At 39.8% G+C, this 25775-nt stretch overlaps 1 protein-coding gene across 4 annotated transcripts in view; it reads left to right on the forward strand.

The window, feature by feature from the left end:
- Positions 1–25538, forward strand: part of SYCP2L (synaptonemal complex protein 2 like) — a 109888-nt gene extending 84350 nt beyond the window's left edge. For 3 of the 4 annotated variants that reach the window (XM_072152588.1, XM_072152589.1, XM_072152591.1), the window contains exons 25-36: positions 2362–2494; positions 2850–2902; positions 4280–4415; positions 5680–5765; positions 5866–5920; positions 9500–9616; positions 11552–11667; positions 12124–12218; positions 13837–13936; positions 22189–22247; positions 24641–24704; positions 25358–25538. In XM_072152588.1, coding sequence (XP_072008689.1) covers positions 2362–2494; positions 2850–2902; positions 4280–4415; positions 5680–5765; positions 5866–5920; positions 9500–9616; positions 11552–11667; positions 12124–12218; positions 13837–13936; positions 22189–22247; positions 24641–24704; positions 25358–25405 — 1062 coding nt within the window. In that variant the 3' untranslated portion in view covers positions 25406–25538. The remainder of the gene's footprint in view (positions 1–2361; positions 2495–2849; positions 2903–4279; positions 4416–5679; positions 5766–5865; positions 5921–9499; positions 9617–11551; positions 11668–12123; positions 12219–13836; positions 13937–22188; positions 22248–24640; positions 24705–25357) is intronic. The other variant, XM_072152590.1, reaches the window with a different exon arrangement.
- Positions 25539–25775: the final 237 nt, after the last annotated feature.

Genomic DNA, 25775 nt, shown 5'->3' on the forward strand with positions numbered 1-25775 from the left:
CCACAATTGGAGTTTAAACATTTTTTGCTGTAATTGGACCAAGGATTATCAATAAAGCTTCATTACAGACACCTTACAGCTGATCATTGCAGTCTGGGACTATAGTAAACCATCCAGAGAGGTCACCGGAGGTCAGAGGGGTCCGTCTGTAACTATGGGGTGTCCTTAAGTAGGGGACCGCCTGTATTGCGATATTCAGACACAATGCTTTACAGGCAGTCCCTGGGTTACGTACATGATTCTGTAGGTTGGTTCTAAAGTTGAATCTGTATGCAAGTTGGAACTGTATATTTTATAATTGTAACCCTTGGCAATTTTTTTTTGGCCCTGGTGACAGATGGATTTTAAAAATACTGGGTTGTCCTAAGAACAAGGATTTACAATAAAGCTTAATTACAGACACCTTTGATAACTGTTAGAGCTGTTTATTGTAGCTGAAGGGTAAAGTACAGTAAATTACCAACATCCAGGGATCCATTTTGTAACTAGGGGGCCGTGTAAGTCGGCTGTTCTTAAGGGTCACCTGTATTTGTTTTAAAGCTGGGTAAGAGTCAAATTTTTTTTTTTTTTTTTTTTTGGGACTGTTGACATTCTCTGACCTTTTGAACACAATTTATTAAAATTTTAAGGGTAGCAAAAAAAGTGGTGTTTAAGACATTTTGTGGGCTGCTTCCTCATAGCCCTTACTGTGTGCATTTATTGTATGTTACATTTATTTCAGGGATTTTGGGGTATGCAGCATGTTTGGGATTTTATTTGTTGATATATGCATTGTAGAAAGTATATGGCTGATATCACAGTAGAACTGACCATGTAAGGTAGTGGGTTACATGAAGGTCACAAGGGAGGGAGGGAAAGATGGGTCTGAGAGTGCTGGCTCTGGGAAGTCCTCAACGAAGGGGATCGGGAGTGCATGATGCGTGAGAAGGGCCTGAGTTTGCCACCTCTTTTGAAGAGCTGGTGGAGGGGGACTTGGAGGAAGTTGGCTTTGTAAGTGTAACCTGGGGCGCTGGCTGCAGCGTGAATAGTTGTCAGAGGAAGGGCGAGTTTTGGGCTGCAGGTTGTGTAAGTACTGGGATATGTGAGGATGAGTGAAAAAAAGTGATGGAGCTAGCCTTTAAACTATATTTTCCCCAAGTTTGAGGAAAGAAAAATAAAATATTTTTTATAAAATGAGAGACCCAGCAATCATGTTGTGCTGGAAAGGGGAGGTTTTCTCTAAAACTCTGCTACAGCTTGGGGATAATTTAAAGAGAAGGTGTCATTTAAATGAACCCATCCAAAATAAATACTCAATTTTCAAGATTTTCAATGTCTACCCCATGTATGTATCTGATCACATGAAATTACAGCATGCTTCCATGGAGGATGGGGAGGCTTAAAAATCCATGCTGTGATTTCATGTTATCAGACGCATGCATGTGGTAGACATTGCAAATCTTACTGGGTGTAAGACCTTAGATATCACCCTGGTCACATGGCATGCTGAGAAAAGGCATGGGACATGGGAGTACATGGGAGGGGTTAGCAAAAAAGGACCTGCTCCTTCCGATGCCTGGTAGGATAACATAAAGTTGATTTATGGGAATGTAAAGGAAACTATTTTTAGCTAATATAAAGGTGTCCACTAGTTAATAGGACTCAATAGGAAACGGTAACTAGCTGTATTTGTAAAAATGTGGTGACAGGTTCCCTTTAAAGGAAACCTACCACCACGCATCTACCTATTAAATCCGGTGGTTGGTGCATCTAATGTATTCAAGGATGGCCCTTTTTATGGCTAATCCTTTACTCCACTATATCTTTTATTATCTTTAATGGTGGAATATGCAAATTTTCTAAAGAGACAACTGGGGCTACTCCACGCCCCAGTAACCTCTTTGATCCACCTGCCAGTTAGCTCCGCGAAACCGGAGTTCTGCCCATGCACAGAAAGCAGGCCGGCAGCTGCACAACCTTGGCTCCAAAGCCTGAGCTACTGCGCACGAACAGAACGCCCACTTCTCGGACGAGTGCGCACAGCTCCTCGTAGCTGGGCACTGAAGCTATCTGGTAGGAGGATCAAAAAGGCTACTGGGGCTCCGGCTACTCCACGCCCCAGTAGCCTCTTTAATCGGGGAATATGCAAATTTTCTAAAGATAATAAAAGATATAGTGGAAAAAAGGATTAGCCCTAAAAAAGGGCTATCCTTACATACATTAGATGCACCTACCACTGGATCTACCTAAAATAGGTAGATCTGTGGTGGTAGGTTTCCTTTTTAAGGTAAAATCCTTTTTAATATTTACTAAATGTATACAAAAATATGATTAGTTTTTGTGTATTTTCCATTATCCAAAACTAACTTACCCTTCCTTCAGCAGGCAGTTGACTATAAAGACTTTGTTTCCTCTGAAAGTGAAACCAGCTGGTCCCTTGAATTTAGAAGGAAACCCTTAACGAAATCTGCAGATTACAGCCGTAAAAAGCAAAAGGGTAAAACTAGATTGAAAGGTAATTCAAGCAGCTCTGAGCATTTTGACTTAATTTGTAATAAATGTTTGAGGCACATGAATTTGTACTTGTACACGGATACATTTTGTAGATTTGGCTTTTTAGAATAAAAAGACAACTGTTTGCAGAGAGAGGGCAGTGTGCAGGAGGGCTGAACCTAATGTATAGGTGGTCTGCCTAAAGTTATAGGCTTTTAATGCCTCAATTACATCTACAAGGAAAATGTTTAAATCGAATAGTATTTCCTTCAAACGGAAGTTAAGAGTCTGTATACTGTATTTCATGTTTTCCTTATCTTATCTTGGAAAACGTATTTGCATATTACTCTGTATTAATGTATTTTTATTGCTTTTAGTACTTCCATTGTCTTCACAAAGTTCTGATGATGAAAAAAAGGCAAAAAAGATGGTATGTTTTAAGTTCATATTATCGTGAGTAATAAAAATTCCAACTGACATAAATTGTTAACGCCTCCTCACTGTCCTCCCCTGCCTGCTCAATGCACATAACAGGAAGAGGGGAGGAGAGGAGGAAGCTGGATCAGTGGATAGGAGACAGACACAGACACACACAGGCTGGTTGCAGGTAGCCAGGTAATGTGAAATAGTTTTATAAGTAGTGGCAGCATTCAGGCTGCTGACAAAGGCTTGTCTTTTAACCACTTCAAATTGACATTCCTGGTGATGGGTTCGATGAACGGTTACACATTCTCATCTGCAAAGGCCATCATACGTTCCTTCACTTGGTAATATACAGTTTTGTGCAGCTTCATTCAGCTAATCTTCTACTCTTGGCACTGAATCTTTGTTACTTTCCCTTTGAGTAAAGCAGCACTTTCTCCAAAGAGTTTGCCAAACTACAATGGATATATGATCCTTAACGCCATGAATACTGATATGTCTTCATCCTAGAAAATCAGGGTGTTGCATTTTAGAAACCTAATTGAAAACACACCACGAAAAATGCATATGGTTTTTTGTAAATGGTAATGAGTGTTTTGCCTTCTTGATAATTATCCTGAGGGCAAAACCAAATACAGGCAGTCCCCGGGTTACCTACAAGATAGGTTCTGTAGCTTTGTTCTTAAGTTGATTTTGTATGTAAGTCGGAACTGTATATCTTATAATTGTAGCCCCAGCCAGAATTTATTTGGTCTCTGTGACAATTGGATTTTATAAATCTTGAATTCTCATAAGAACAAGTATTAACAATAAAGATTCATTACAGACTCCTTTAATAACGGTTATAGCAGTTAATTGTAGCCTAGGGCTAAAGTACAGTAAATTACTAATATCCAGAGGTCCATTTGGAACTAGGGGTCGTCTGTAAGTCGGGTGTTCTGAAGGGGACCACCTGTATCCCACACGGATAAAGATCCATTCCTTTCTCCCTTTTCTTGATCCAAAGAGTTCAAACCCATATTTATGCCAATATGCGCTTTACTAGATGTAGCCAGAATTTTGTAAGGATTCCTGTAGAAAGTCTCCCATACATACAGAAAATCAGACAGTTCTTTTGGCTTTGTCTGATTTGTATTGTTTTTGTTTCTAATATGAATAGTTGGGAATGTGGCTGTTTTCACAAAATGCAAAAACATCTATTTGTAACTAAGACTCTGATATTATGTCTTGAAGGTGATGTAAAATTGACTTTTTCTATAGGCAGTGTAGAACCATCTATACTACTACAGAGCACAGCGATATCCAGGGTCTCAAACAGTCAGTATGTAAACTCCATATTAAAAACTCAGTATTCGGTAATTTGTCTCCCTTTTTGCATGTGAAGGGGCAACCTTTGGAATATACAGAAATGAAAACCGGGAGACAAAGAGGTGTGGCAGAAAGTCTTTCGTTTTCTGAATTAAAATTGCCAGGTATCTCGGCCCTCCTAACTCCGAGGCATTCCCAACCACATACCTCAGGTGTGTATGTGATCCATGTAAATGATGTTCATTTTTTTTGTGGGTATAATTTTTTGAACTAACCATATAATGGCACTTTTTCACCATCTGGGCCTTGAACAGATAATGTAATGCAAGTTCCTAATTGCAGGTTCTTAATCTAAAGTCTTTGGCATCTATTAACCAATAATGATGCTGGTTAGCACCGAGCAGTATGAATAGGGGCATACCTTTGTTAAAAATGTTAATCATTTTAGTTTAGTTTTTAATGTGAATTAATCATAAGTGGGATAACTATTTTGTGGGCTTTTAAGTTATTATTAGGGCCAATTCACATCTGCATTTGGCTTCCATTTTGCAGTTTCCATTTTTAAACTCAGATGTCTTGATGGATACGTTAATACCAAAGTATCAGTATTTTTTTAACGAACAGCTTTAAAATACTTGGCTTTTTGTTAGTGTCAGTTTCTGTTTGTTCATTATTTCAGTCATCAGGTTTTTTTTTTTTAATTCCAGCTATCAGATCTTCCATTATTTGAGCAAACGGAAGATTTAAAAACTGATACTAATGGACACAATTGGAACCGTTTTGCAGACTTGTGTTATTCATAGTATCATAGTTTATACAGTTGAAAAAAGACACATGTCCATCAAATTCAACCAAGTAAGGGAAGGGATTCGATGAGAAAGGGATTTGGGGGAAACTATTCTAAATAACATAACCATCAATGTGATTTGCATGAAAAAAGGCTATAGACCCTTCTTCTGAGGTTCTCACCAGCATCTGAGACAGGCTATTCCACAGATTTACAGTTCTCACAGTAAAGAAGCACTGTCGCCTCTCGTGATTAAAACTTGTTTTCTACAGAGACAGTGCCCCCCTAGTCTTTTTGATTTGATTAAATCTGGAACAATTTACCACCATATTTTTTGTATGGACCATTCACATATTTATATAAATTAATCATGTCCCCTCGTAGTAGTCTCTCTTCCAGACTAAATAAATATCTAGTTGTTTTAATATTTTTAAAGCTATCTTTTTAATCTTGTTAATTGGTTTTTAAAATGGAAACCGCAAAACGGAAGCAAAAAACGCAAAAGGGAATTTGCCCTTGAATCCATGAATTTTCTGCTTCCTTTGGTTCTTTGGCTCATATTTAAAGCATTGTCTTCCCAACTGCTTAAGGGAAGTGTGTATTAATATACTGTAGAGTGAGTTTGCATTAAATAATGGTTTTAGAACTACACAATACAATCCCATTTCTATTGTTGTTCTAAAAATCAGGAACTTTACATTTGTCCGACTTGGATGAAGACGCAATGGATCCTCTTCAGGAAATGTCTTCCCCTGAAATTTTGAAGGTTGAAAAGGTAGGTTTTGCATGTCTAAATTGTACCATTCTGTGTCTCCACATGCTATCTAAATGTACTGCCTATGATCTGGTATATTATACGCATCTTTTTTTTATAGAACCAGCAAACACGAAACAGCAAGATGGGTTTCAAAGGCAATGAAGACCAGATGAGTACTTTTTCTTTTGATTTTTTTTTTCTGTGTATACTAGGATAACTGTTTAAACCCTGAAAAATTGTGACTTCTAGCCTTGCTCCAGGTTATATGTACTGGATGTCTGTTGCTGGGAGGAATGACTTAAAGGGGTAATTACTTCTGGACATTCACATTTAATTCCTCGTATGTATGTATGTATGTATGTATGTCTGTGTGTGAGACAGATATATATATCTCTATCTCCAGATCACATTATACCTTGCAACGCTTTGGTCATCATCACCTCTGTCAAGCTAGATTAGTATTCAATAGCATCGAGGTGTAAGCATGCTCATCAAAACCTTATGTTGTCTGTAGCTTGTAGAGCAAGTCTCTGCACGCTGCTTGCCAGCAGGAAATCCCTGTGAGCTGGTCTTGAAATGCAGGAGGCTAAGAGCACTGCAGCGTGCAGACAACAGAAGATCATAGTCAGTAGTTCCCAATTTCCCTGGATCCAACCATAAACACCAGGACTGATATAATTCTAACCGGCATCTGTGAAATGCTGTATTCTTGTTAATAACACTGAATCAGAGAATGTGTTATTTTGCTATCCGAAGTATATTTAAGAATCTTGTCATCGTGGGAAAACCTTTAAACCCTTTAAATGTCAGTGTCCAGATGAGAGTACCCCTTTAAGTCTGCCTCCTTCTCTACCCACAGTCGGCATAGAGGAGTCCTGGAATAACTTTTTCAATGTGTCATTCACACAGTCCCTTGCTAGAACAGTGGTTCAAAGGCTCCAGGCCATGCGACCTGTTAAAAAAAAAACTAGCAGTAGGTAACTTAGCTTATGGATTTATGTATCTACAAGTGCTATTCAGTAAATTAGAATAACAGCAAGAGGGTGTTTAAGAAAACCTACATGTGCATTTACTCATAGATCCAGCCACTGTGACTGTGTGGTAATCTTCTTGTATTTGTTACCCATGACCTCTTTCCTTTTAAAATAAACTTTTCAAATGATGCTTGTAAGCCTGAAGGGCTCTTTGGGTGTTCCAAGAGCCCCTCAGTGATGTCTTTTCACTGGTTGTTACAATAAGCCTAGCAGGTCTCCCCTCCCTCCGCACTTCCTGCTGCTGCTAGATTACACAGGTAAGGGGTTAGATGAGATTTGCCTGCTTATTGTAAACTCTCTGGGAATATGCATCACCTGAGGAGGTCTTAAAACACCCACCAAAGTTTTATTTTAGAATGAAGGTGGCCATGGATAACATATGAGAAGATTGCCACAGTCTTGGTGCTTGGATCTATGAGTAAGTACCTCTAGTTAATCATTATCGATGATTTTGATGGTAGATTTCCTTCAATGTTGATGATTATGGCTTACAGCCCTGGAAAACCTATGTGTCATGATCTCAGAAAATTTAGAATTGTTTATAAAATCAACTGTAAAAATTTTTTTTCACATAGAAATGTTGGACAAATAAAGAGTGAACAGTAACGGTACTCGATACATGGTCAGGGCTCCTTTTGAATGAGTGACTGCATCTATGTGATGTGGTATGGAGGTTATCACCTGATGGCACCGCAGATGTGTTATGGAAGCCCAGGTTATGTGATAGCAGCCTTCAGCTCGTCTGCATTGTTGAGGTCTGGTGTTTCTAATCTTCCGTTTGACAATACTCCATAGTTCTCTATGGGGTTTAGGTGGAGGCAAGTTTGCTGGTCAATCAAGCACAGTGATACTGTGGTTATTAAACTAAGTATTGGTACTTTGGGGAGTGTGGACAGGTGCCAAGTCCTATTGGAAAATTTTAAATTCCATCTCCAAAAATCTTGTTGGCATGAAGCACTGTAAACTTTCCTGGTAGACAACTATGCTGATTTTAGCCTTGAAAAAATACAGTGGACCTACACCATCTGATGACATGGCTCTCCAAACCATCACTGATTGTGGAAAGTTTACATTTACTTTCATCTGAAAACCTTGGAGAGTGCTAGTGACTTCCTTCTGGACATCAGTCAAGTCAGCAGTCTTCCTCATGATTGTGTTGTCCGACTAGGGGACCTTTTAAAACAGTCAGGAAGCCTTTGCAGGTATTTTGGGTTAATTATTCTAATTTTCTGAGATTATGACTTTTGGGTTTTCCTTGGTTGAAGTTCACTGGATTACTAAAAATGGAAAAAAAAAATATTTTTTGCTGATATTCTAATTTTAGAAGCCCCTGTACCAACAGCAGGGTTGGTTTTTAAGGGGTGACCCCTTTTTTTGAAAACTTTTTGTTCTATTTTAGAGTACCCTCTCAACTGTCTTGAGTCTCCATTTCTACAATAATATTTTTTTCATTTTATTGTTTGTGGAAGGAACTCTTAAAGTACCCATTTTTTTTTTTTTTGGAATAGCAAGTACCAGATACTATATTTTATACTAATGATTACTAGCAGGGAAACCGAGCACACAAATTTATAAAATTACAAAATGTTTTGGGAGATCATATACTTCTCCCAATCTGCATCTTGACACTGCTTACTCCACATTTCTCCCCACCATCTTGCCAATGAGGTGGCGTAAGTAGAGGGAGAGTAGCAAATCCTGACCAAGCACCTGAAATCATGACTTTACTAAGGCTTGTAAGGCAGTAATAAAATTAATAAATCCCACCAAACTGTAGGTTGGTGAAGCTGGTGTCTCAGCTGGTTACATAAATGTATGCTTGGTACTATGCAGGAAGGAGTAGTATGCTCAAGGAAGTGATGAAGACGTACGTACATAGGAATCCCTTGCTGTGTGAAGGCAAGCGTTATCCAGCTGAAAGTTCTGTCAAGAGGCAATAAATTTACCTGCAGTTTTAACTGTACAAGCAATTAAGGGACAGGAAGGCACAGCAAAAGCAGGAATGAAGCCTTCACCATAAAGCACCTCCATACTTTGGTGACAACTCCAAGCTCTCTTCGGGTTAAGATGATGTCTGGGGTTATAGGTGATGGTTTTAATTTCTAGCAGTCCAGTTTACCTTTTCACTATGCAACTTCAAATAAAGCTGATTGTGGCCAACAATGGCAACATATGAAGTAGCTGCTGTCAACAAATTTTGTCCTTGGCAACTGATCAAATAATCCCCTCTATGGTCTGTCTGGGGCAACTGGAGCATGTTAACTATATTTACATGCCCTCACATAATCAAGGCTCCCAACAGGTCCTAATAGCTGGGTCAGGATGGCCTATATGAAGGGAAATTTGTTGAATCCATTATCCTAATTCTACTTTATAAATCCCCTTTTTAAATTCTATCAACTAGTTTGAATGTCGAGTGTGTTGCTAAGGTGCATCAAGCAGTCAACAATCTCCTAAGATGTACACTATGCAAGTGGTCTTTTGAGAGCCTTTGTAAAGAAAAGTGCTTAGTGCGCACAGTATTTAGCACAGTATCTGTGAACAAGCTGGGCATGCTAAAAACCCCACTCCCCCCCCCCCCCCTCAAAAAAAAAAACAATAACCACAACCTAGCCAAGGATTATTCTGATCACAATCTCCCCATGCCCCAAGCTCTGACCCCATCTGGACCCTCCTGAATACCCCAGAAGCACTAATTTTACATTTATGTTCTGCTAGAGCTTCTGAGAGGGTTGTATCCTTCGGGCAAAACTGAAGATGCTAGGAAACGGAAGAGATCCAGCAGTGATGAAGAGGAGGAAGTTATAATTAAACCACGTAAACTTTTCAGCTCTGGTAAAAGAATATATAATTATAATAATAACAATAATTATCAATGTACTTGTGTAGCAGGATTGTCTGAAAGAAATATTTTTCATGTTGCCTCACAGCCATCACTCTGTTAAGGTTCTTTGCTACCTCTGGAACATTTAATGGGGTTGTCCACTTTCCTCAAATAATTGATATTGTTTGTGTTAGGAAAAGTTATACAATTTTCCTATATACTTTGTGTATCAATTTCTCACAGTTTTCTAGACCTCTGCTTGCTTTGATTCTATAGAAAACGTCTCTATTTACTTCCAGGGGATACAAAGCACAAGCCGTTATGATCACTGAGAGTAATAGGAGTTGTGTGATGATAAAGGCTTGCGCACATGCCTGTCCATAACATCACTAGGGACCGATTCTATGCACTGGAAGTAAATAGTGAAGCTTTCTATAGAAGAAAAGCAAGCGGAGATCTAGAAAACTGAGGTATTTATACAGAAAGTATATTGAAAAATTGCATAACTTTTCATTACACAAATAATATCAATTATTTACCGTAAGTGGCCAACCCCGATTAACATGGACCTTTATGTAATCTTGGCAATGACAACACATTTTTTGTGTTAAGCAAGGCACACTGGAAACTGGAGAGCACCACACAATTTCCCAAACGTCAAGGTCATTCTGTAGTCCCATGTGAATATATCCTAACATGAGTAAAATAGCAATGTACTAAGCTTATTTCATAAATTGTATATATAATTTAAAGCATGAAAAATACGACTTCACTTACACTATAATTTCAACTGCATAACAATGATAAATAATATATGCCCCTCACACCACTTCTAATCACATTGTGGCCCTCCAAATGTATATTATATACTAGATCCCTTATGAATAAATTGTCCGATAGTACGTCCTCTAGATTATTTGCGTATGTAGAAATGTGTGGGGCATTATTACAACACATGATGCATTTGTTTTATATTTTGCAACGCATTGTAAATGCATCATGTGACCCTACTTTATTCTTAACCCCTACACACACAAGGACATAATAGTATGTCCCTGTGGGAAGATATTTCCCACAGCAGGCCGTTTCATTACGTCCAGCTTCTGGCACCAGCTCACGAATGGAGCCGGCACCAGAAGCAGTGTGTTTCGGCTGTATATCGCACCTGACACTGCGCTCTAACGCCCTTGATCGTGGGGGAGGGGAGCGGGGACAGGCACTGGCTTTATACTGGGGAACATAAGCTGCTGGCTATATACTAGGGGAATGGCACTGGTCATATACTAGCGGGCATGTGACCAGTACATGTCCCGCCCTTGGCTTATCCTCTAGTCAATATGTTTTCATAGTCAATGCCACCGGCGGCATCTGGGAGTGGCGATCCGTTGTCATAACAGCCTCTGGTCTTCCGAAGACACTTTTTTGCCATTTTGAAAAATATAAAAAGTGATCAAAAGGCCGTACAGTCTTTAAAATGATAGCAATGAAAACGTCATCAAAAGTCGCAAAAAATTACACCACCCACAGCTGCATACACTAAAGTATAAAGATCGCAAAAAAAATTTGTACAGGAGGTTTTAATTTTTGTAAATCTATGAAAACATTATAAAATGTTCCTTTCTTCTTACCAGTACTCTTCCCCATGTAACACGTTGTGCTTGTGGCCATTTTGCTGATAAAGGAAAAAAAATAGTTTAGAATAGATTTGCCCATCTCTAATGTTAAACTTACAATGTTTTTAGACATTAAAAAAAAAGTGCTATGCCTACCACCATATACCCACAAAGGGGCCTAAAACACATATAATATATCAAAAAAATTATCCAATGCCCAAATGTTAGTGTCGACCCTCCACTCTTCCACTGATACTTCATGTTAATGAAATAATCACTTTTGTAGGCGATGCATTCCTTGAGAGTTGTAATATTTGTGCTAATATCTTACAGGCAATGTTACAGACAATGAAGTTTTTAAGTCAGACTCTCATGAATCGGACATAACAGAATGCAGCTTTGTTTCCTCTTTTGAAAGTTTTACGAAAGGCCTCAGAAGAAAAATGATGGTAAAATATTTTTCTTTGGATAATGTAGTAAATCTATAATTGCAATCCATTGTTTTTGATAACTGTGTTACAGAAGCAACCATGTTTGTACACTACAGTAATCCCAGAACACTGTTCTAATTTTGTCATATTTTTGTAACCTGCACATTTTGTGAGTGTTTACTTTTTGTGCAAGTTAAGATGGAAAATCCTAACAAAATGCCTTAACTTAGTACTGTGGGAAAGCCTTTTTAAGGAAAGTTTCAGTGTAGTAGATATTATTGTTTTTTCTTTTGCATGTATAGGCGTGTTAACATCTAAATATTAAATCTTAGATATTATGCATAGGTTCTATGATGCACTGGTTTTTGCTGATTGCCAAATACTAGGAACATGTGAGCTTCATCATGTGTGATTAAACATTAAATAGTTGAGATTGAGATAATAAATTAATGTTTCTTTTTTGCTTATTTACAGGCTAGGTATAAAAGGATGGAAGTTCGCGCTAAAGATGTGCTGAAAACCTCTCATCACCATGTCTCTAGTTTAATGAATCAGATTCAACAGAGCAAGTAGGCATCGCTTGTCCAAACCAACCTGTAAAAGTAAAAAAAAAGTAAAACGCTTTATAAAAACATTTTTTTTAAAAAAGTATTAAAGTGAAAGTCCCCTAAACACTAACATTCCCTTTACATACCTTTTATAAAGTCCAAAAAAAACACAATCATGAAAAAAAAAACCCACATATTTAGTATTGCCGTGTCCGTAACAATCCGTACAATAAATTAGTAACATTATTGGACCCGCTCTGTGAAAGCAGTAATAACAAAACCCCAAAATCTTACCAAAAATGTACATTTTTCATAAAATCCATTCACAAAAATGTTCCAAAACCGTATGTGCGCTAAAATGGTACCACTGAAAAGGAAAACTCAATATGTAAAAAATAAGCTCTAAACCAGCTCTGAAAACATGGGGATACGGAAATAAACGAGATTTTCTCTAAAATAGGTTTTCTGTAAAATTGTAAAAATACATAACCTGTATAAATGAGGTATCGGTGTAATTGTAGTGATCTATAGAAAAAAGATAATGTTATTTTTATGGTACGGTACACAGCCCCCAAAGAGTACAAGAAAGGAAACCAGAATTTACGATTTTCTTTCCCTACATACATTTAAGAGTTGATAAAATCTCATCAATAAGCCAATAGCCAACTAAAATGAAGCATTTGTAAAGTGCATCTAATTGTATAAGGGGACAGCCATTGTATAAAGTGACAATGCATAATCTTCTCTGAATAGCGCAGCTTTAATTCAATGCCCTGGCGTGTGCCCATACAATGGGTTACCACATATGGGGTATTGGCACACTCGGGAGAAATTGGGTATCAAAGTTTGTGGAGCGTTTTGGTATTTTATCCACTGAAAATTTTTACATTTTTGGAAAAACGCATTCATTTAGCCAAAAAAACTAAAAATTCAAAATTGCACACAATTATTGTAACCATTATTACAACAATTGTAAAACAATTAAATAATAAACTTAATGAAATTTGTTATGCATATGTTAAGGGTAGTTTCTATGATGGGTTAATTTATGGGGTTTTACTTTTGTTTAGGCCTCTTAAAGTGACTTGAAACCTGATCAGGTCCCTCAATACCAGCATTTTGTGTTTTTTATGAAAATGTGAAAAATCGCACTTAAAGTTCAAAGCCCCATAACATCCTACAAAAATGAGAGGATGCAAAAAAAAAAAAAAACATGTCAACATAAACCAGACATTTGGTTAATGTTGGTTATCAAGTGTTTTTGCTGTTATAAATATGTATGAAAAAATTTGTACATTTTGAATTTCAAAAATCAAGAATTTTTCCAAATTTCATTTTTTTCATTATTAAAAAAAAAAAAAATGGTGATACGTTTTGCATTTAACTAACATGAAGTACAAAGTGCCATGAGAAAAAAAATTTCACTTGGATATATTAAAGTGTTGCGAAGTTATAACCTCTTATAGTGACACAGGGCAGATTTGAAGAAATGGCCCATGTCAGGAAGGTGAAAAGTGGCTTCAGCGTTAAGGAGTTAAAGAAACCTGAATTAGTCTCTTATAAAATGTATTATATGTATAAAATGTGTGCAGTGTTGATTGCAAAAACCTACTATGTTTTTTCTTCTTTCTGTTCTTAGTTTTCGGAAATTAGATCACTTTTGCAAAGTAGTAGCACAAGAACTTTCTAGCCTTGATACAGAAACTCAGGCTTTGAAAGAGCTGGAGAAGGAGACTTTGGTAAGCATTACAAGTTCTCTTTGAGATTGAGGCAAGAGGACTTGGCCACTCCATTACCTCAATCCAGTCTGTCTGTAACTGATATTTTCCACTTTCTGGTGTGTTTTGGAAAAGTGTTATGTTTCTCTTCCAGCATGTGGCAAAATTATCTTTAGTAATTTGATATATTGTCTAAACTTCTCCACGGTTCCTTGTATGTGATAAATAGCACCATCGTTTCAGTAATGTTTGCACCACCTTGCTTATTGTCTTAACCTTTTCTGTGGTAATTTGTGTGTATGTATTATGGGGGGCACTATATAAATTTATTTGGGAGCCATTAGATATAAAAAGTGGGAGCATTATGTATATTTCAATAATGGGGACACTATGTGCCCCTAGATTAAAATGGATAGTGTGGAGATCTGATGAAAGGAGTTTGACATCTAAAGGGAAATAAGCAAATATGTTTTTCTTGATGGGACAAGGAAAACCAAGTGCAACATCCCCCCCCCCCCCACCCCCCACGGGGCCTCGCCTTTTCTTGGGGCCTGGAGGCAGCTGCGACCCAGAATACCGGAGTGGCTGGCGGTTGCGGCCAGGGTACGCTGTGGTCACGGTGCTTGGTATGGGGACCGGAGGGCTGTCCTACAGCCTGGCAGGTCTCCAGCAGGTGGTGTGTGCAAAAAATTAAATGAGGGAGAGGCTGAGGTACTGGTTCTCCCTGGGGCAACCCCTTTAGTCCCTGGGTAATGGATGGGGGAGCCCGTGAGGTTACAGCTGTACTCAGGGACCAGACGGTGGCAACGTTGTGCAAAAGTAACTCATGGTTATTTATTAGAATAACTGCAGGCAACGGGCCAACCGATTTCAGTACAGATGCCGGATTACTGGAGTGATTCCGGATTACTGGAGTGGTCATGGAGAGTGATCCTCAGGAGTAGATTCCCCAGCCTGGTAATAGGTGCAGGCTGGGAGGTAGCTGTGTCCAGATATGGAAGCTGCAGCTTTGTCCTGGGTATTCTGTGTGTCTGTGCTAGTGGTGCACTGACAGTCTCTGGTCACTCAGTGTGTGTTCAGGAGGATGAGCTGAGGCCTGTAGCAAGAGCATGTGCTCTAAGGTCTCTCTGGTAAGAGAGCTGGTTGGCAAGAGCTGCTCCTCAGTCAGGAGTTGGGCATAAAGAGGACTTGCTCCTCCCTGTCCAGGGGTTTTATCCTTCCCTGGTCAGGTGGTGCTCACTCTCCAATCACACTCCAGTTTACAAATTGAAATACAATTGGATGATAGTATTAAATAGTTTTAACCCTTGCTTGCCCAGGCTGAATCTACTGCTGCTAATTGCCTTACAAGAACTGTATTACCCTAAAATTGAGTTGATCAGACTCCTCTAGAGGGATACTACAAATAGAGGGCCTTATTTGCAAGCACTCCCTTACCTACACGTTGGCAAGGGTGTTGCACAAGTCTTTTTTATTTTTCTATTTACATAACTGTGTGACGGCTTGTTTTCTGCGTAACAAATTGCACTTCATACTGACGGTATTTAATATTCCATGCAGTGTACTGGAAAACGGGGGGGAAAAAATTTCAAATGCAGTGAAATTGGTGAAAAAATGTATTTGCACTGGTTTCTTGTGGCGTTCGATTTTACGGATTTCACTGTACGTCCCAAATTACATTTCTACTTTATTCTTTGGGTCGGTACAATCACGGGGATACCATATTTGTATAGGTTTTATGTATTTCATACATTTACAAGTATTAACCCCTTCCCGACATGTGACGTAATAGTACGTCACATATCGGGTCCCAGTATCGGGAGCCCTCTCCATAGCCGGTAAGTCTTTGCTGCATATTGCAGCAAAGGCTTACTGAGAACACCCGCGATCGGTGCCGGCCGGTGTTTTACTGCTGATTACCTTTGCCGGCGACCTCATCGGGGAGCACCGATCCGTCGCCATGGTAGCTTCGGGTCTCACAAAGACCTGAAGCTACTTCGGGTTAACCCATTCATTACAATGTGCTGTCAGCACATTGTAATGTATGAGTAGTAAAATCCCCATATACTGCCATACTGTATAGGATCGTATAGTATATGATAGGATTGTACAGACACCCTAGGGTTGAAGTACCCTAGCGAGTCTGAAAAATAGTAAAAAAAAAAAGTTAAAATAAAAAAATTATAATAAAAAACCCTAAAAATTAACAGTAAAACAGTAAAAATCATAAACACATTACTATCAAAATATGATAACGTTTTTTTCACTGCGTTTAACCCCGTAACGGAAAATCGCGCCCAAAGTCGTAAATGGCACTTTTTTGCCATTTAAATAAATTTTTAAAATTCTATAAAAAGTGATCACAAGGAAGTACAGTCCTAAAAATGATAACATTGTAAACGTCATCAAAATCCACAAAAAAATGGCACCACCCACAGCTCTATACACCAAAGTATGAAAAGGTTATTAGCGCCAGAAGATGGCAAAATCCCCCAAAAAAATTTTGTGCAGGAGGTTTTCGTTTTTTTTAAATGTATGAAAACATTCTAAAACCTATACAAATTTGGTATCCCCGTAATCGTACCGACCCAAAGAATAAAGTAGACCTGTCATTTGGGGTGCACAGTGAAATCCGTAAAAACCAAGCCCACAAGAATACGGCACAAATGCGGGTTTTTTTTAAATCAATTTCACTGGATTTGGAATTCACGGCATGGAATATTAAATACCACCATTTTGAAGTGTAATATGTTACGCAGAAAATAAGCCATCACACAGCTCTGTTCATGGAAAAATAAAAAAGTTACAGATTTTTAAATGTGGGGAGTGAAAAATTAAAACGCAAAATCGAAAAAGGGCTGCGGCGGGTAGGGGATAAAACCTGTACAATTTTTTTTTTTTTTTTCAGCCTTCTGGTGTTAATAACTTTTTCATACTTTGGTGTGCAGAGTTGTGGGTAGTGTAATTTTTTCCAACTTTTGATGATGATTTTAATGCTACCATTTTTAGTACCATACGACATTTTTATCCCTTTTTATAGAATTTTTTTTATATTTTTAAAATGGCAGAAAAGTGCCATTTTCCACTTTGGGCACTATTTTCCGTTACGGGGTTAAACACAGTGAAAAAACATTATTTTTACAGATTTTTTTTTTTTAACTATTTATACTTATCTGTTCTATGGATATAAGTATTTACTCTTTTTCAGCCCCCCTAGGGTAATTTAACTTTAGGTTGCCTGATAGATCCTACCATATACTGCCATACTACAGTATGATATCATGGGGAGCGAAGATCTTCGCCAACATGGTGGGGCCCATGCTACCCTGATCGTGGCTGTTACCAATAAGTGTTTGCTGCAATATGTCGCAAAGACTTGCCAGCTATGGAGAACCGCTCAGCCTGAAAGCCCTCTCCATGCACCCGCACCCAACGTGTGACATACTTTTACGTCACATGTCAGGAAGGGGTTAATCCCACATGTCATTAGGCTTCCTGAAAGTAATGCTTGATAGTGGGGAGGTTGCCTTACAAAGTAGCAAAAGGGGAGTGGTTTTCCTTGTCCCATGCAGGAAAACGTATTTGCATAATATTGTATATTTCCCTGAATCCCCCAGTGCAGCATCAATGGTTATAAGTGTTCACATGCCTGCAAAGCAGCCCTAATTAGCAGACTCTCAATAAGCAGTGCCAGGTTCTTTTAATATAAATCTATATGTTTTAATAAAAACATATTGGTATACTACATGTGCACCAAAGTGGTGTGACATGGACTTTTAAACTTTTCATTACAACAATGTCTGGAAAACCCATTTGATGGAAATGCACTATAACCAATGAGTCCAGAATTTGCCATCATCCTACATTAAAGGACAATATTGATACCCGTACCACAGAACAATTCAGGGTGTCCCTGATCAAACGGTGTTGTCCATGCAACACCCCTGCCCATGCATGGGCAGAGTGGTTATTGCGAATAGGGGCCTCTCCCTGTCAGGATCTGCAGCCTCCCTGCCAATGCGCATGGCGGAGGAGTCGTTGCGAATAGGCCCTTTTGCTACCCAGTACATATAGAGGTAATTGAGCAGCGGTAGATACTGCCTGGATAGGCAAGGGTTAAGAATGTTAATGTTATCATCACAATTAAGTGCGTTGAGGCATATCATTAGAACTGGAGTATGATTGGAGAAGGAGATCACCTGACCAGGGATTAACTTAACCCTTAGTCAGGGGAGGAGTTAGCCCTCTTGGAATCCAGCTTCTGACTGAGAGGCACCACCTCAGAGCACATGCTCTGCACACAGGCCTCCTAGGCCTCATCAACTACACACAGTGAAACAGGACAAAGCTGCAGCTTCCAGCATTGGACACAGCTACATCCCAGCCTGCCCCTGCATCCAGGCTGGTGAGACAACTCCTGAGGATCCTCTCAAAGATCACTCCAGTAGTGCATCTGTATAGAATTGTTTGGCGTGTTGTTACCGTTGGTTAATATAAAGAACTGTAAGTTACTTTCATGCACAACATTGCCTTCGTCTGGTCCCTGCTACGGCTGTGCCCCATCCATCTACTCTCCATCTAATTACTTGTACCCATCCAATTGTCTACTATTCATTGTGTACTTACTGATTTATTTATTTTTTTCATTTATTTATTATTCATCATAGTCTCCATATATGTACTTATCAATTTGTGTATATATTCATGCTTTTTCACCATCTACCACCCATTGCCTGAACTTATCTGATTCTACCTCCACTACGATCATCATTTTATCATTTCCCTCAATGCATAGATTATGAACTTGCGTCTATTTGATGATCTCTATTTTAACATTAATTTTATATATTAGTTATTTATTTATCATTTACTTATCATTATTTTATTTATTTTTCATTATTATTTTTCTTTATTTTTCTCTATTTTATTCTACTCTACTTCACTATGTCTATAGATTCTGACCTGATGAAGACACCGATACGGTGTTGAAACGCGTTGTCAAATATAAATAAAAACTATTACACTTTACCTTGGATGTAGCGCGTCAATCTACCCTACCCCATATTTTTTCTCTTCCGTCCATTTACATACTACAGACTCTAAGGGCTGACCCAGGGAGAACCAGTACCACAGCCTCTCCCTCTATATCATTACTTGCCAACACCACCTACTGGAGACCTGCCAGGCTGTAGGACAGCCCTCCGGTCCCCATACCAAGCACCGTGACACTAGCGTGCCTAGGCTGCAACCACCAGCCACTCCGGTATTCTGTGCCCCGGCTGTCTCCAGGCCCCAAGAAAAGGCTAGGCCCCAGTGGGGGATGTTGCAGATCATCTGGTGAGCCTACGAGGATGATCCAGGGAGTACTTGGGTAAACTTGCAGCTGTAGCCTCTGTCTGGAAAGGCAATGGTTAAATGGGTGTAAGTTTTTATCCAATTAGTTGGCTGTATTGTGAATTGGAGTGTGATTGGAGCAGAGCTACCACCTGACCCAGGAGGAGTATAAAACCCCTGTGCAGGGGGAGCACATGGTCTTGGCGGTCTGTCAGCAGTCTGATCTCATGGTCCTTCAAGGTCTGCCTTATCTTAAGGAGAGGTGTGTGTGCGCAGCATGCCTTCAGTGCTGTCACAGAAACCAATCCCATAGCTACAGTTTCCACAGGTTAAACACAGCTCCATCTCAATTATCCCAGCCTGCATCTACTATCAGGCTGGTCAGTGTCGTAACTAGGAGAGGCTGGGCCCCATAGAAGATTTCTTAGGGCGCCCTTCCGCTTAAAAAATATATACACGTCACTCTAAAATTTACGCACATTTATATACTAATACAACGTTCTACACTCATACACACATGTTTATACTGTACGTGCATGTTTGTATATAATGTGTGTATATTATCCTCATATACACACATTCTGTATAGCACACATACATTATAAACACATAGGGAGATTTACCATACGCCAGCACTATTTATCATCCGCACCCCCTTGTCGTTCAGGATACATCAAGAGGCTTGCTCCTCTTGATGTATCTGGCGGGTGGCGTGGCAGGAAGGCAAAACTAAGCCCTGTGCCGGCCCCCCTCCACCAGCCAGATTTTCATCACGAATTCTTGCACTGCGCAAGAATTTGGGATTGTCACTGCTTTTACACAAAACGCCAAATGCATGGTTCCAGGTACTATAGAAACCAAATTATGGACATCTGAAGTGATGCTCCTCTTCTAGTCTCTAAAAGAATCTCATCTCTGACTCTTCTCTAATTTTAACATTCGTTTCAAGGATTTTTTTTTTTTTAATATGTGAAGAGGGAAGATTTCACACAAGAGGTGATGCTTGAAAGAATATTTCAACCCCTACCTGTTGATGCTGCTAGTTTACAGGTCTAAAATCTGTGGAGAGTTCCTTTTTAGGTTTTAAAAATTAAACGTATGAATGTACCCTAAACGTGGTAAAAACCTTTTCAAGAGAAGATGTCAACACCCTCATCCACTCTTCCGTGTCTTTAATAAATGGGGCTCCACTTATTCTAATGCAGTTGATTTTTTTTTTTCTAGCCCTGTTCCTGAACAATCGGTCTACTAAATGCTGAATTTAACAAGACTGTCTGGGGCATGATTAGTAGACAATTGGGTGGCCGGTTCTTGATGTCGGCAAAGAGCATTCTTGAAAGCACGAACTGAAAATTGTGACTATAGAAATAAAATCCAACTGAGCCAAAAAGCTGGAGTTGGTTGAGGTGGTAAAAGGACCTCTTTAAGCCCTCCCAGCTCTGTGACTGCTATGTTGAACACTAAACTCTGCTAGTTAACACACCATGATGGATATATCTGTTTTCTGAGCTGATGCCCATTCAGCTGCTGACAGGAGCTGAACCGGCTTTAGAAAGCACAGGCTGTCAACAGCTGACACTTCAGTGTAACACCATTTTGAGCTCTGATCATGCGTGTTTAACCCATTAAATGATGCGGTCAGCACGACCACGGCATTTAAATGCCTTCAGGGTCATTCTCCCCCATGATCAGCCCCCCCCTGTTACTTGATGCCACCATAGGCACTTGCAGCACTTATGCCTCCTATTGGTATCAGGTTATTGCTTTCGCCTAGCAGCAGCCTAATGGAATGCCCAGCAGCACCTGCCTCCCTTCGCTAACAGAATGCCCAGCAGGCGGCCACCCCCCTCCCTCTCTACTAACTTTGTGTGTATTTAAAAAAAAAAAAAATAAAAAAAAAAAAGGGTTCTGCCCTACCCCCCCTTCCCCCCTCAGTGATGGCCTATCCTCCTTACCTGAACCCCCCCCCCCCACAATAGGCTCCCCTGCAACCCAGCACCCTGTGAAACTCATACCTGCCTTCTGGACTTGAGCCTTGAGTGTGCGGTTTTCTCTTCATGACAAAATACCTGTGCTCCAGCCTCAGCGGTGCACGGGCACATGGATTTTGTTTACTTCTCCTATGCCAAGTCTGTATCTCTGTATCCTTGCCCCTCATTGGCAAAGCCTTCATTCCCCAGCTTGGCACTGCTGCGGCCACTCCTCCAAAATAAAAGCCCATCCGCTGCCATCTTTTTGAAGCCACCAGCAGCTATTGCCGGGTTGACACCCGCGATCGGTGCTAGCATCCGGGTGTTACCAGTAAGCTGCAATATGCAGCAAAGACTTACTGGCTATGGAGAGGAGGGCTCAGCCAGTGAGCCCTCTCCATGCATTGGGACCTGATGCAAGCTGTGAATACACGGCTGGCGGTTGTGAACCGGTTAAACTTATATGAACTGAATCGATTCATTATGCTGACAAAGGCATTTTTTAAATCCACATAGCAGAGATTATTTAACCTAACACAAGATAAAAATGTTATTTCTAATGATAGGTGCGCTTTAAGTTCCTTTACAGCTTTCACACAAGACTCCAATTGGGTTACTATATATATTTCTGAGAGGGTTTTTGTGCAGTGCAGCTCTCTGCAGAAAGCCTTAAAGTTAGGACCTTCTCCTCGGAGCACCTCCATTTATTTCATTTATTTTATATTATTGTGGTGGCTTCACAACCATTACAAGTGTGTTTTCACAACAATTTGCTCTACTAAAGAAAACTGGGAGAAAGGCATCACAGGATTTTTTTTTCCTTGAATTATTTATTTTTTTTGTGCACTTTTCATTCATGTGTCCAGTTTTTTCCCTAACCCATGCAGAATATGGTGCAATTAATATGTGAGGGTCATTGAACTATTTAACATGTTCACCTGACTTTTTTTCTTCGTCCTATTCAAACAGGATTTTTGGGAAGCCCAGACTGTGAAAATAAATGAATTTTGCACCAATCAAAAGCAAAGGTAATATTGAATTGAATTGGATACTAGACGAGTGACCAATTCCATGAACTGTTTCACAAACTGTAAACAAATTTGGAAATGTTAATTTAATTTTTCATTCTTTTGTTAGCTGGTGGGTGGAGACATAGCTGCATCTCAGCTCCTGCTCACTCCTCAGCCTTTCCTGTTCATAGACCATAATGTATTCCAGCACCACCCAGTGTCTTACTGGGATACCTAGGGCCCTCTAGTAAAATTGCCTATGTTGGGAGGTTCAATTGATTTTCAAGGATGATGTAAACAAATTATATATTATAAAATTCTATATACACCCTGGATGAATGCTCTCCTCCATCACTCCCAGTGCGCCTACCTGTCCACTGCCTGGTACAGAATTGAATCTAATGACATACCATGGTGCATGGTACTGACAGTTGGCACCATGAGACAATAGGAGCAACTGAGGAGGTAAGCATAAACTTCTTTTTTAGTTTTTACAGCCCCCCCACCCAGGCAGGTTATCTAGATTTTGCTAAGCCCGAACAACTTCTTTAAAGTGGTTGGACAATTTACCTCAAGGGCCAGGATATTGAGTAAGTTACCAATATACATCTATTAATTGTTCTGCACCTCTTTACTGAAATATAAACTGATGCCCACAAAATGGCCACAGATGGCGGGTCATGTGGATTCTAACTGTCCATGAGCATTCAGTTTGAGTATTCAGGAATATAAGATTAAGAGTGATTGCTCATGGACAGTTAGATATTACATGCTCCTCCAACTGCAGTCATTTATGGACAGAAATGTCTAGCTGATGAGGTAAAAGACAGAATAATTTACTTTACATATCAAGAAAGTGGTGAAGAACGTTTTAAAGATGATTATTGATTACCTAATATCTTGCCCCCCACTCTTCACCAATAGCTATCAACCTTTCCGGAATTTGGCGGGACAAATCCAGTTTTCAATCACTGTCCCGTCGTCCCGGGTGGTTTGGAGATTGTCCTGACTGCCCAAGCTTCGCTTCGAGCTACCTCCTCACATGTCTAACTTATCTCTTCAGCACTTCAGCAGACATGTGATAAGGTAGCTCCCCCCCCCCCCCAGACTTGCTCAGCACACCACCTCTGAGCCCTCCTCAGAACCTTGGTAGAAGAGGAAGCAGGACTGCTGCAGAAGAGCAAAGGAAAGGTACATAACTATTAAATACCATCAACAAGAAGAGTAGAGAGGCTACAATGTGAGGGGCTGGGAGTCCAAGAGAGGTCACAGCTGTCACAATTCAAAATGAGAACGTGCCCCCGCTCTGCCCACTGTCCTCACCCATCACTTAGGCTTTCACAGGCTTAATGACGCATCTGCATGTGCAGAGTCTGCTGAGGTCTATGACCCTGAACTTAACCCAGCAGACTCCTCATCAGCCGTCGCCTGCGCCGAATCTCCAGATGAGAGAGCGCGAAGAGGAGCAGAATGAGGTAATAATATTATTTAGTATTTTGCTTAAATATATGGGGCCCTGTTTCTATTGGGGTGGGGGCAGGCTATTATGCCTACTGGTGGGGGGCAGGCTATTACTAGCGGCTGCTGGTGGAGGCGGCTATTTACTATTGGGTGCTGGTGGTGGGGGGGTAGGCTATTACTAATGGCTACTGTGGGAGGGATATTACTAATGGTTACAGTGGGGGCAAAATAATTAATGGCTGTGACATTGTCATTTGCCTACCATGGGGTCACTATGACTTGGCTACTGTGGGGAACACTGACTGTTTGCTGCTGTGGGGATCCTGTGACTCTTTATAAAAAAAAAAAAAAAAAGTGTACTCCTCTGGCGCCGTCTGATCCATGCCCTGGTTTGTTTACAGGGGCACAGAAGTCGCGCACGGGGAGCTTCCAGCCGGCGATGTGGCCAGCCACGCCCATGCACACGAACACTTTTTGAGTTTCTGTCATGGTTTTAGTGGTTAGCATGCAGCCTCATTACTTTCTATTGGCTCACAAATCTTAGCGTAGGTCCTCATTCACTGCTGACAGGCTGCAAAAAAAACAACTCCAGTATGGCACTATGAACTCTACTCCTGCATTACTCTGACAGAGCGATGAGGGGTCCAACGGAGGTACATGGGACCCCATCAGACCCCTTGTTTCGTAATCTGTGGGGGTCCTGAAAACCCTTTTTAAGGTGGATATTCTACGATGATCGAGGGTGTGGTTATGTGTGTAGTTTAGGAAAAATGGGAAGGGCTTTTTATCCCTCTTTCTCTAGCCCAAATGTTGGGAGCTATGCATTCTCTATTTCTGTATCCTTCGTCCACGCTTGCTTCCAGCTGCAGAATTTTAATATCTAGTTTATAATCTGTTCTATTTTCTCATGTCAGGCTGAGTAATGTCTATATTAACTTTTTTCCTTTCAGAATTGAAGCCATGGATTGTACAATTCAGAAGTCCTTGAGTGACATTAGGTGCTCAAAAACGAAGGTATGAAAGAAAACCTTTTTTTTATTTTTATTTTTTTATTTATTTTTTTTAAATAACTTTATTACTGATCAATGACTTTTAGAATAGAATTTCTCAATCTCTGGCAAGTTCCATACTGACCTACCCCCCCCCCCTCCCCCCCTTTCCGTACGCCTCTTTTAAAAATAATTATTTATGCAATTTTTCTTATGAGTAAAAAAATAAATTTGCTATTAAAAAAAAAAAAAAAAAGGTCCAGCCTTTAGTGGCAAAATATGGTAAGAAACGGCAATATTTTATTTAAGAAATCATTAAAAGTAGTATCCATGGAACTGCATCCCCACGCTGAGCACCTCCGTTGTCTTCACGTCCCTGCAGTGGATGCCAGCCATAAAACTCCAATAGTGGTCCAATCACGCTTAGGACTTTAAGGTGCATGAGAGTAGTGCCAGTGCCGCTTTTACTCGTGTTGTAATTGGAAAAATTGGTAAGCTATGGCAATGGTGATCCCAAACCTCCAATAGTCAATCTGTAAACACTGTTAAGGTTATATTGTGTTTTTTTTCTGCCATGCATGCAAAACAAATTAATGTATTTGGGACCTACAGTATGTATACATATATAGTAATCATTCTGTCAGTAAATTAAAATCAGTTTATCTGTTTTCTCTTCAGAAGGAAGAAAAAAACACTGATGCCAAGGAGAGTCTTCAGACATTGTGATTAACCATTTTGGTTTACATGTGGATTTTCAGTTTTGCTAATTATTTTAATATTTTCTTTTGAACATGTTAAAGAAACGTACAACTTACAAATTAAAATAAAACAATACATTTTTTTCTCTTTATCCCATGAATTGCCAAGTTTCAGGCCTCTTGCCCACAATCATTGTTCTTGTGTGAACCCGATCTGATCTGTCATCGGATTGGACTCGCACAAAACTGACAAACAGCTGTTCAATGGATCTTTACACATATCACTTATTTCTTGATGTCCGTCTGCGTTGTTTCAAAAGTAGAGAATATCCTACTTTGATTGAAGTCTGAGGAAAAAATGCCAATTGAAGTCTATGGATGCGTAAAAAAAAGAAAAA

This window comes from Engystomops pustulosus, chromosome 5 (genome assembly GCF_040894005.1).
Source record: "Engystomops pustulosus chromosome 5, aEngPut4.maternal, whole genome shotgun sequence".
Taxonomy (NCBI): domain Eukaryota; kingdom Metazoa; phylum Chordata; class Amphibia; order Anura; family Leptodactylidae; genus Engystomops; species Engystomops pustulosus.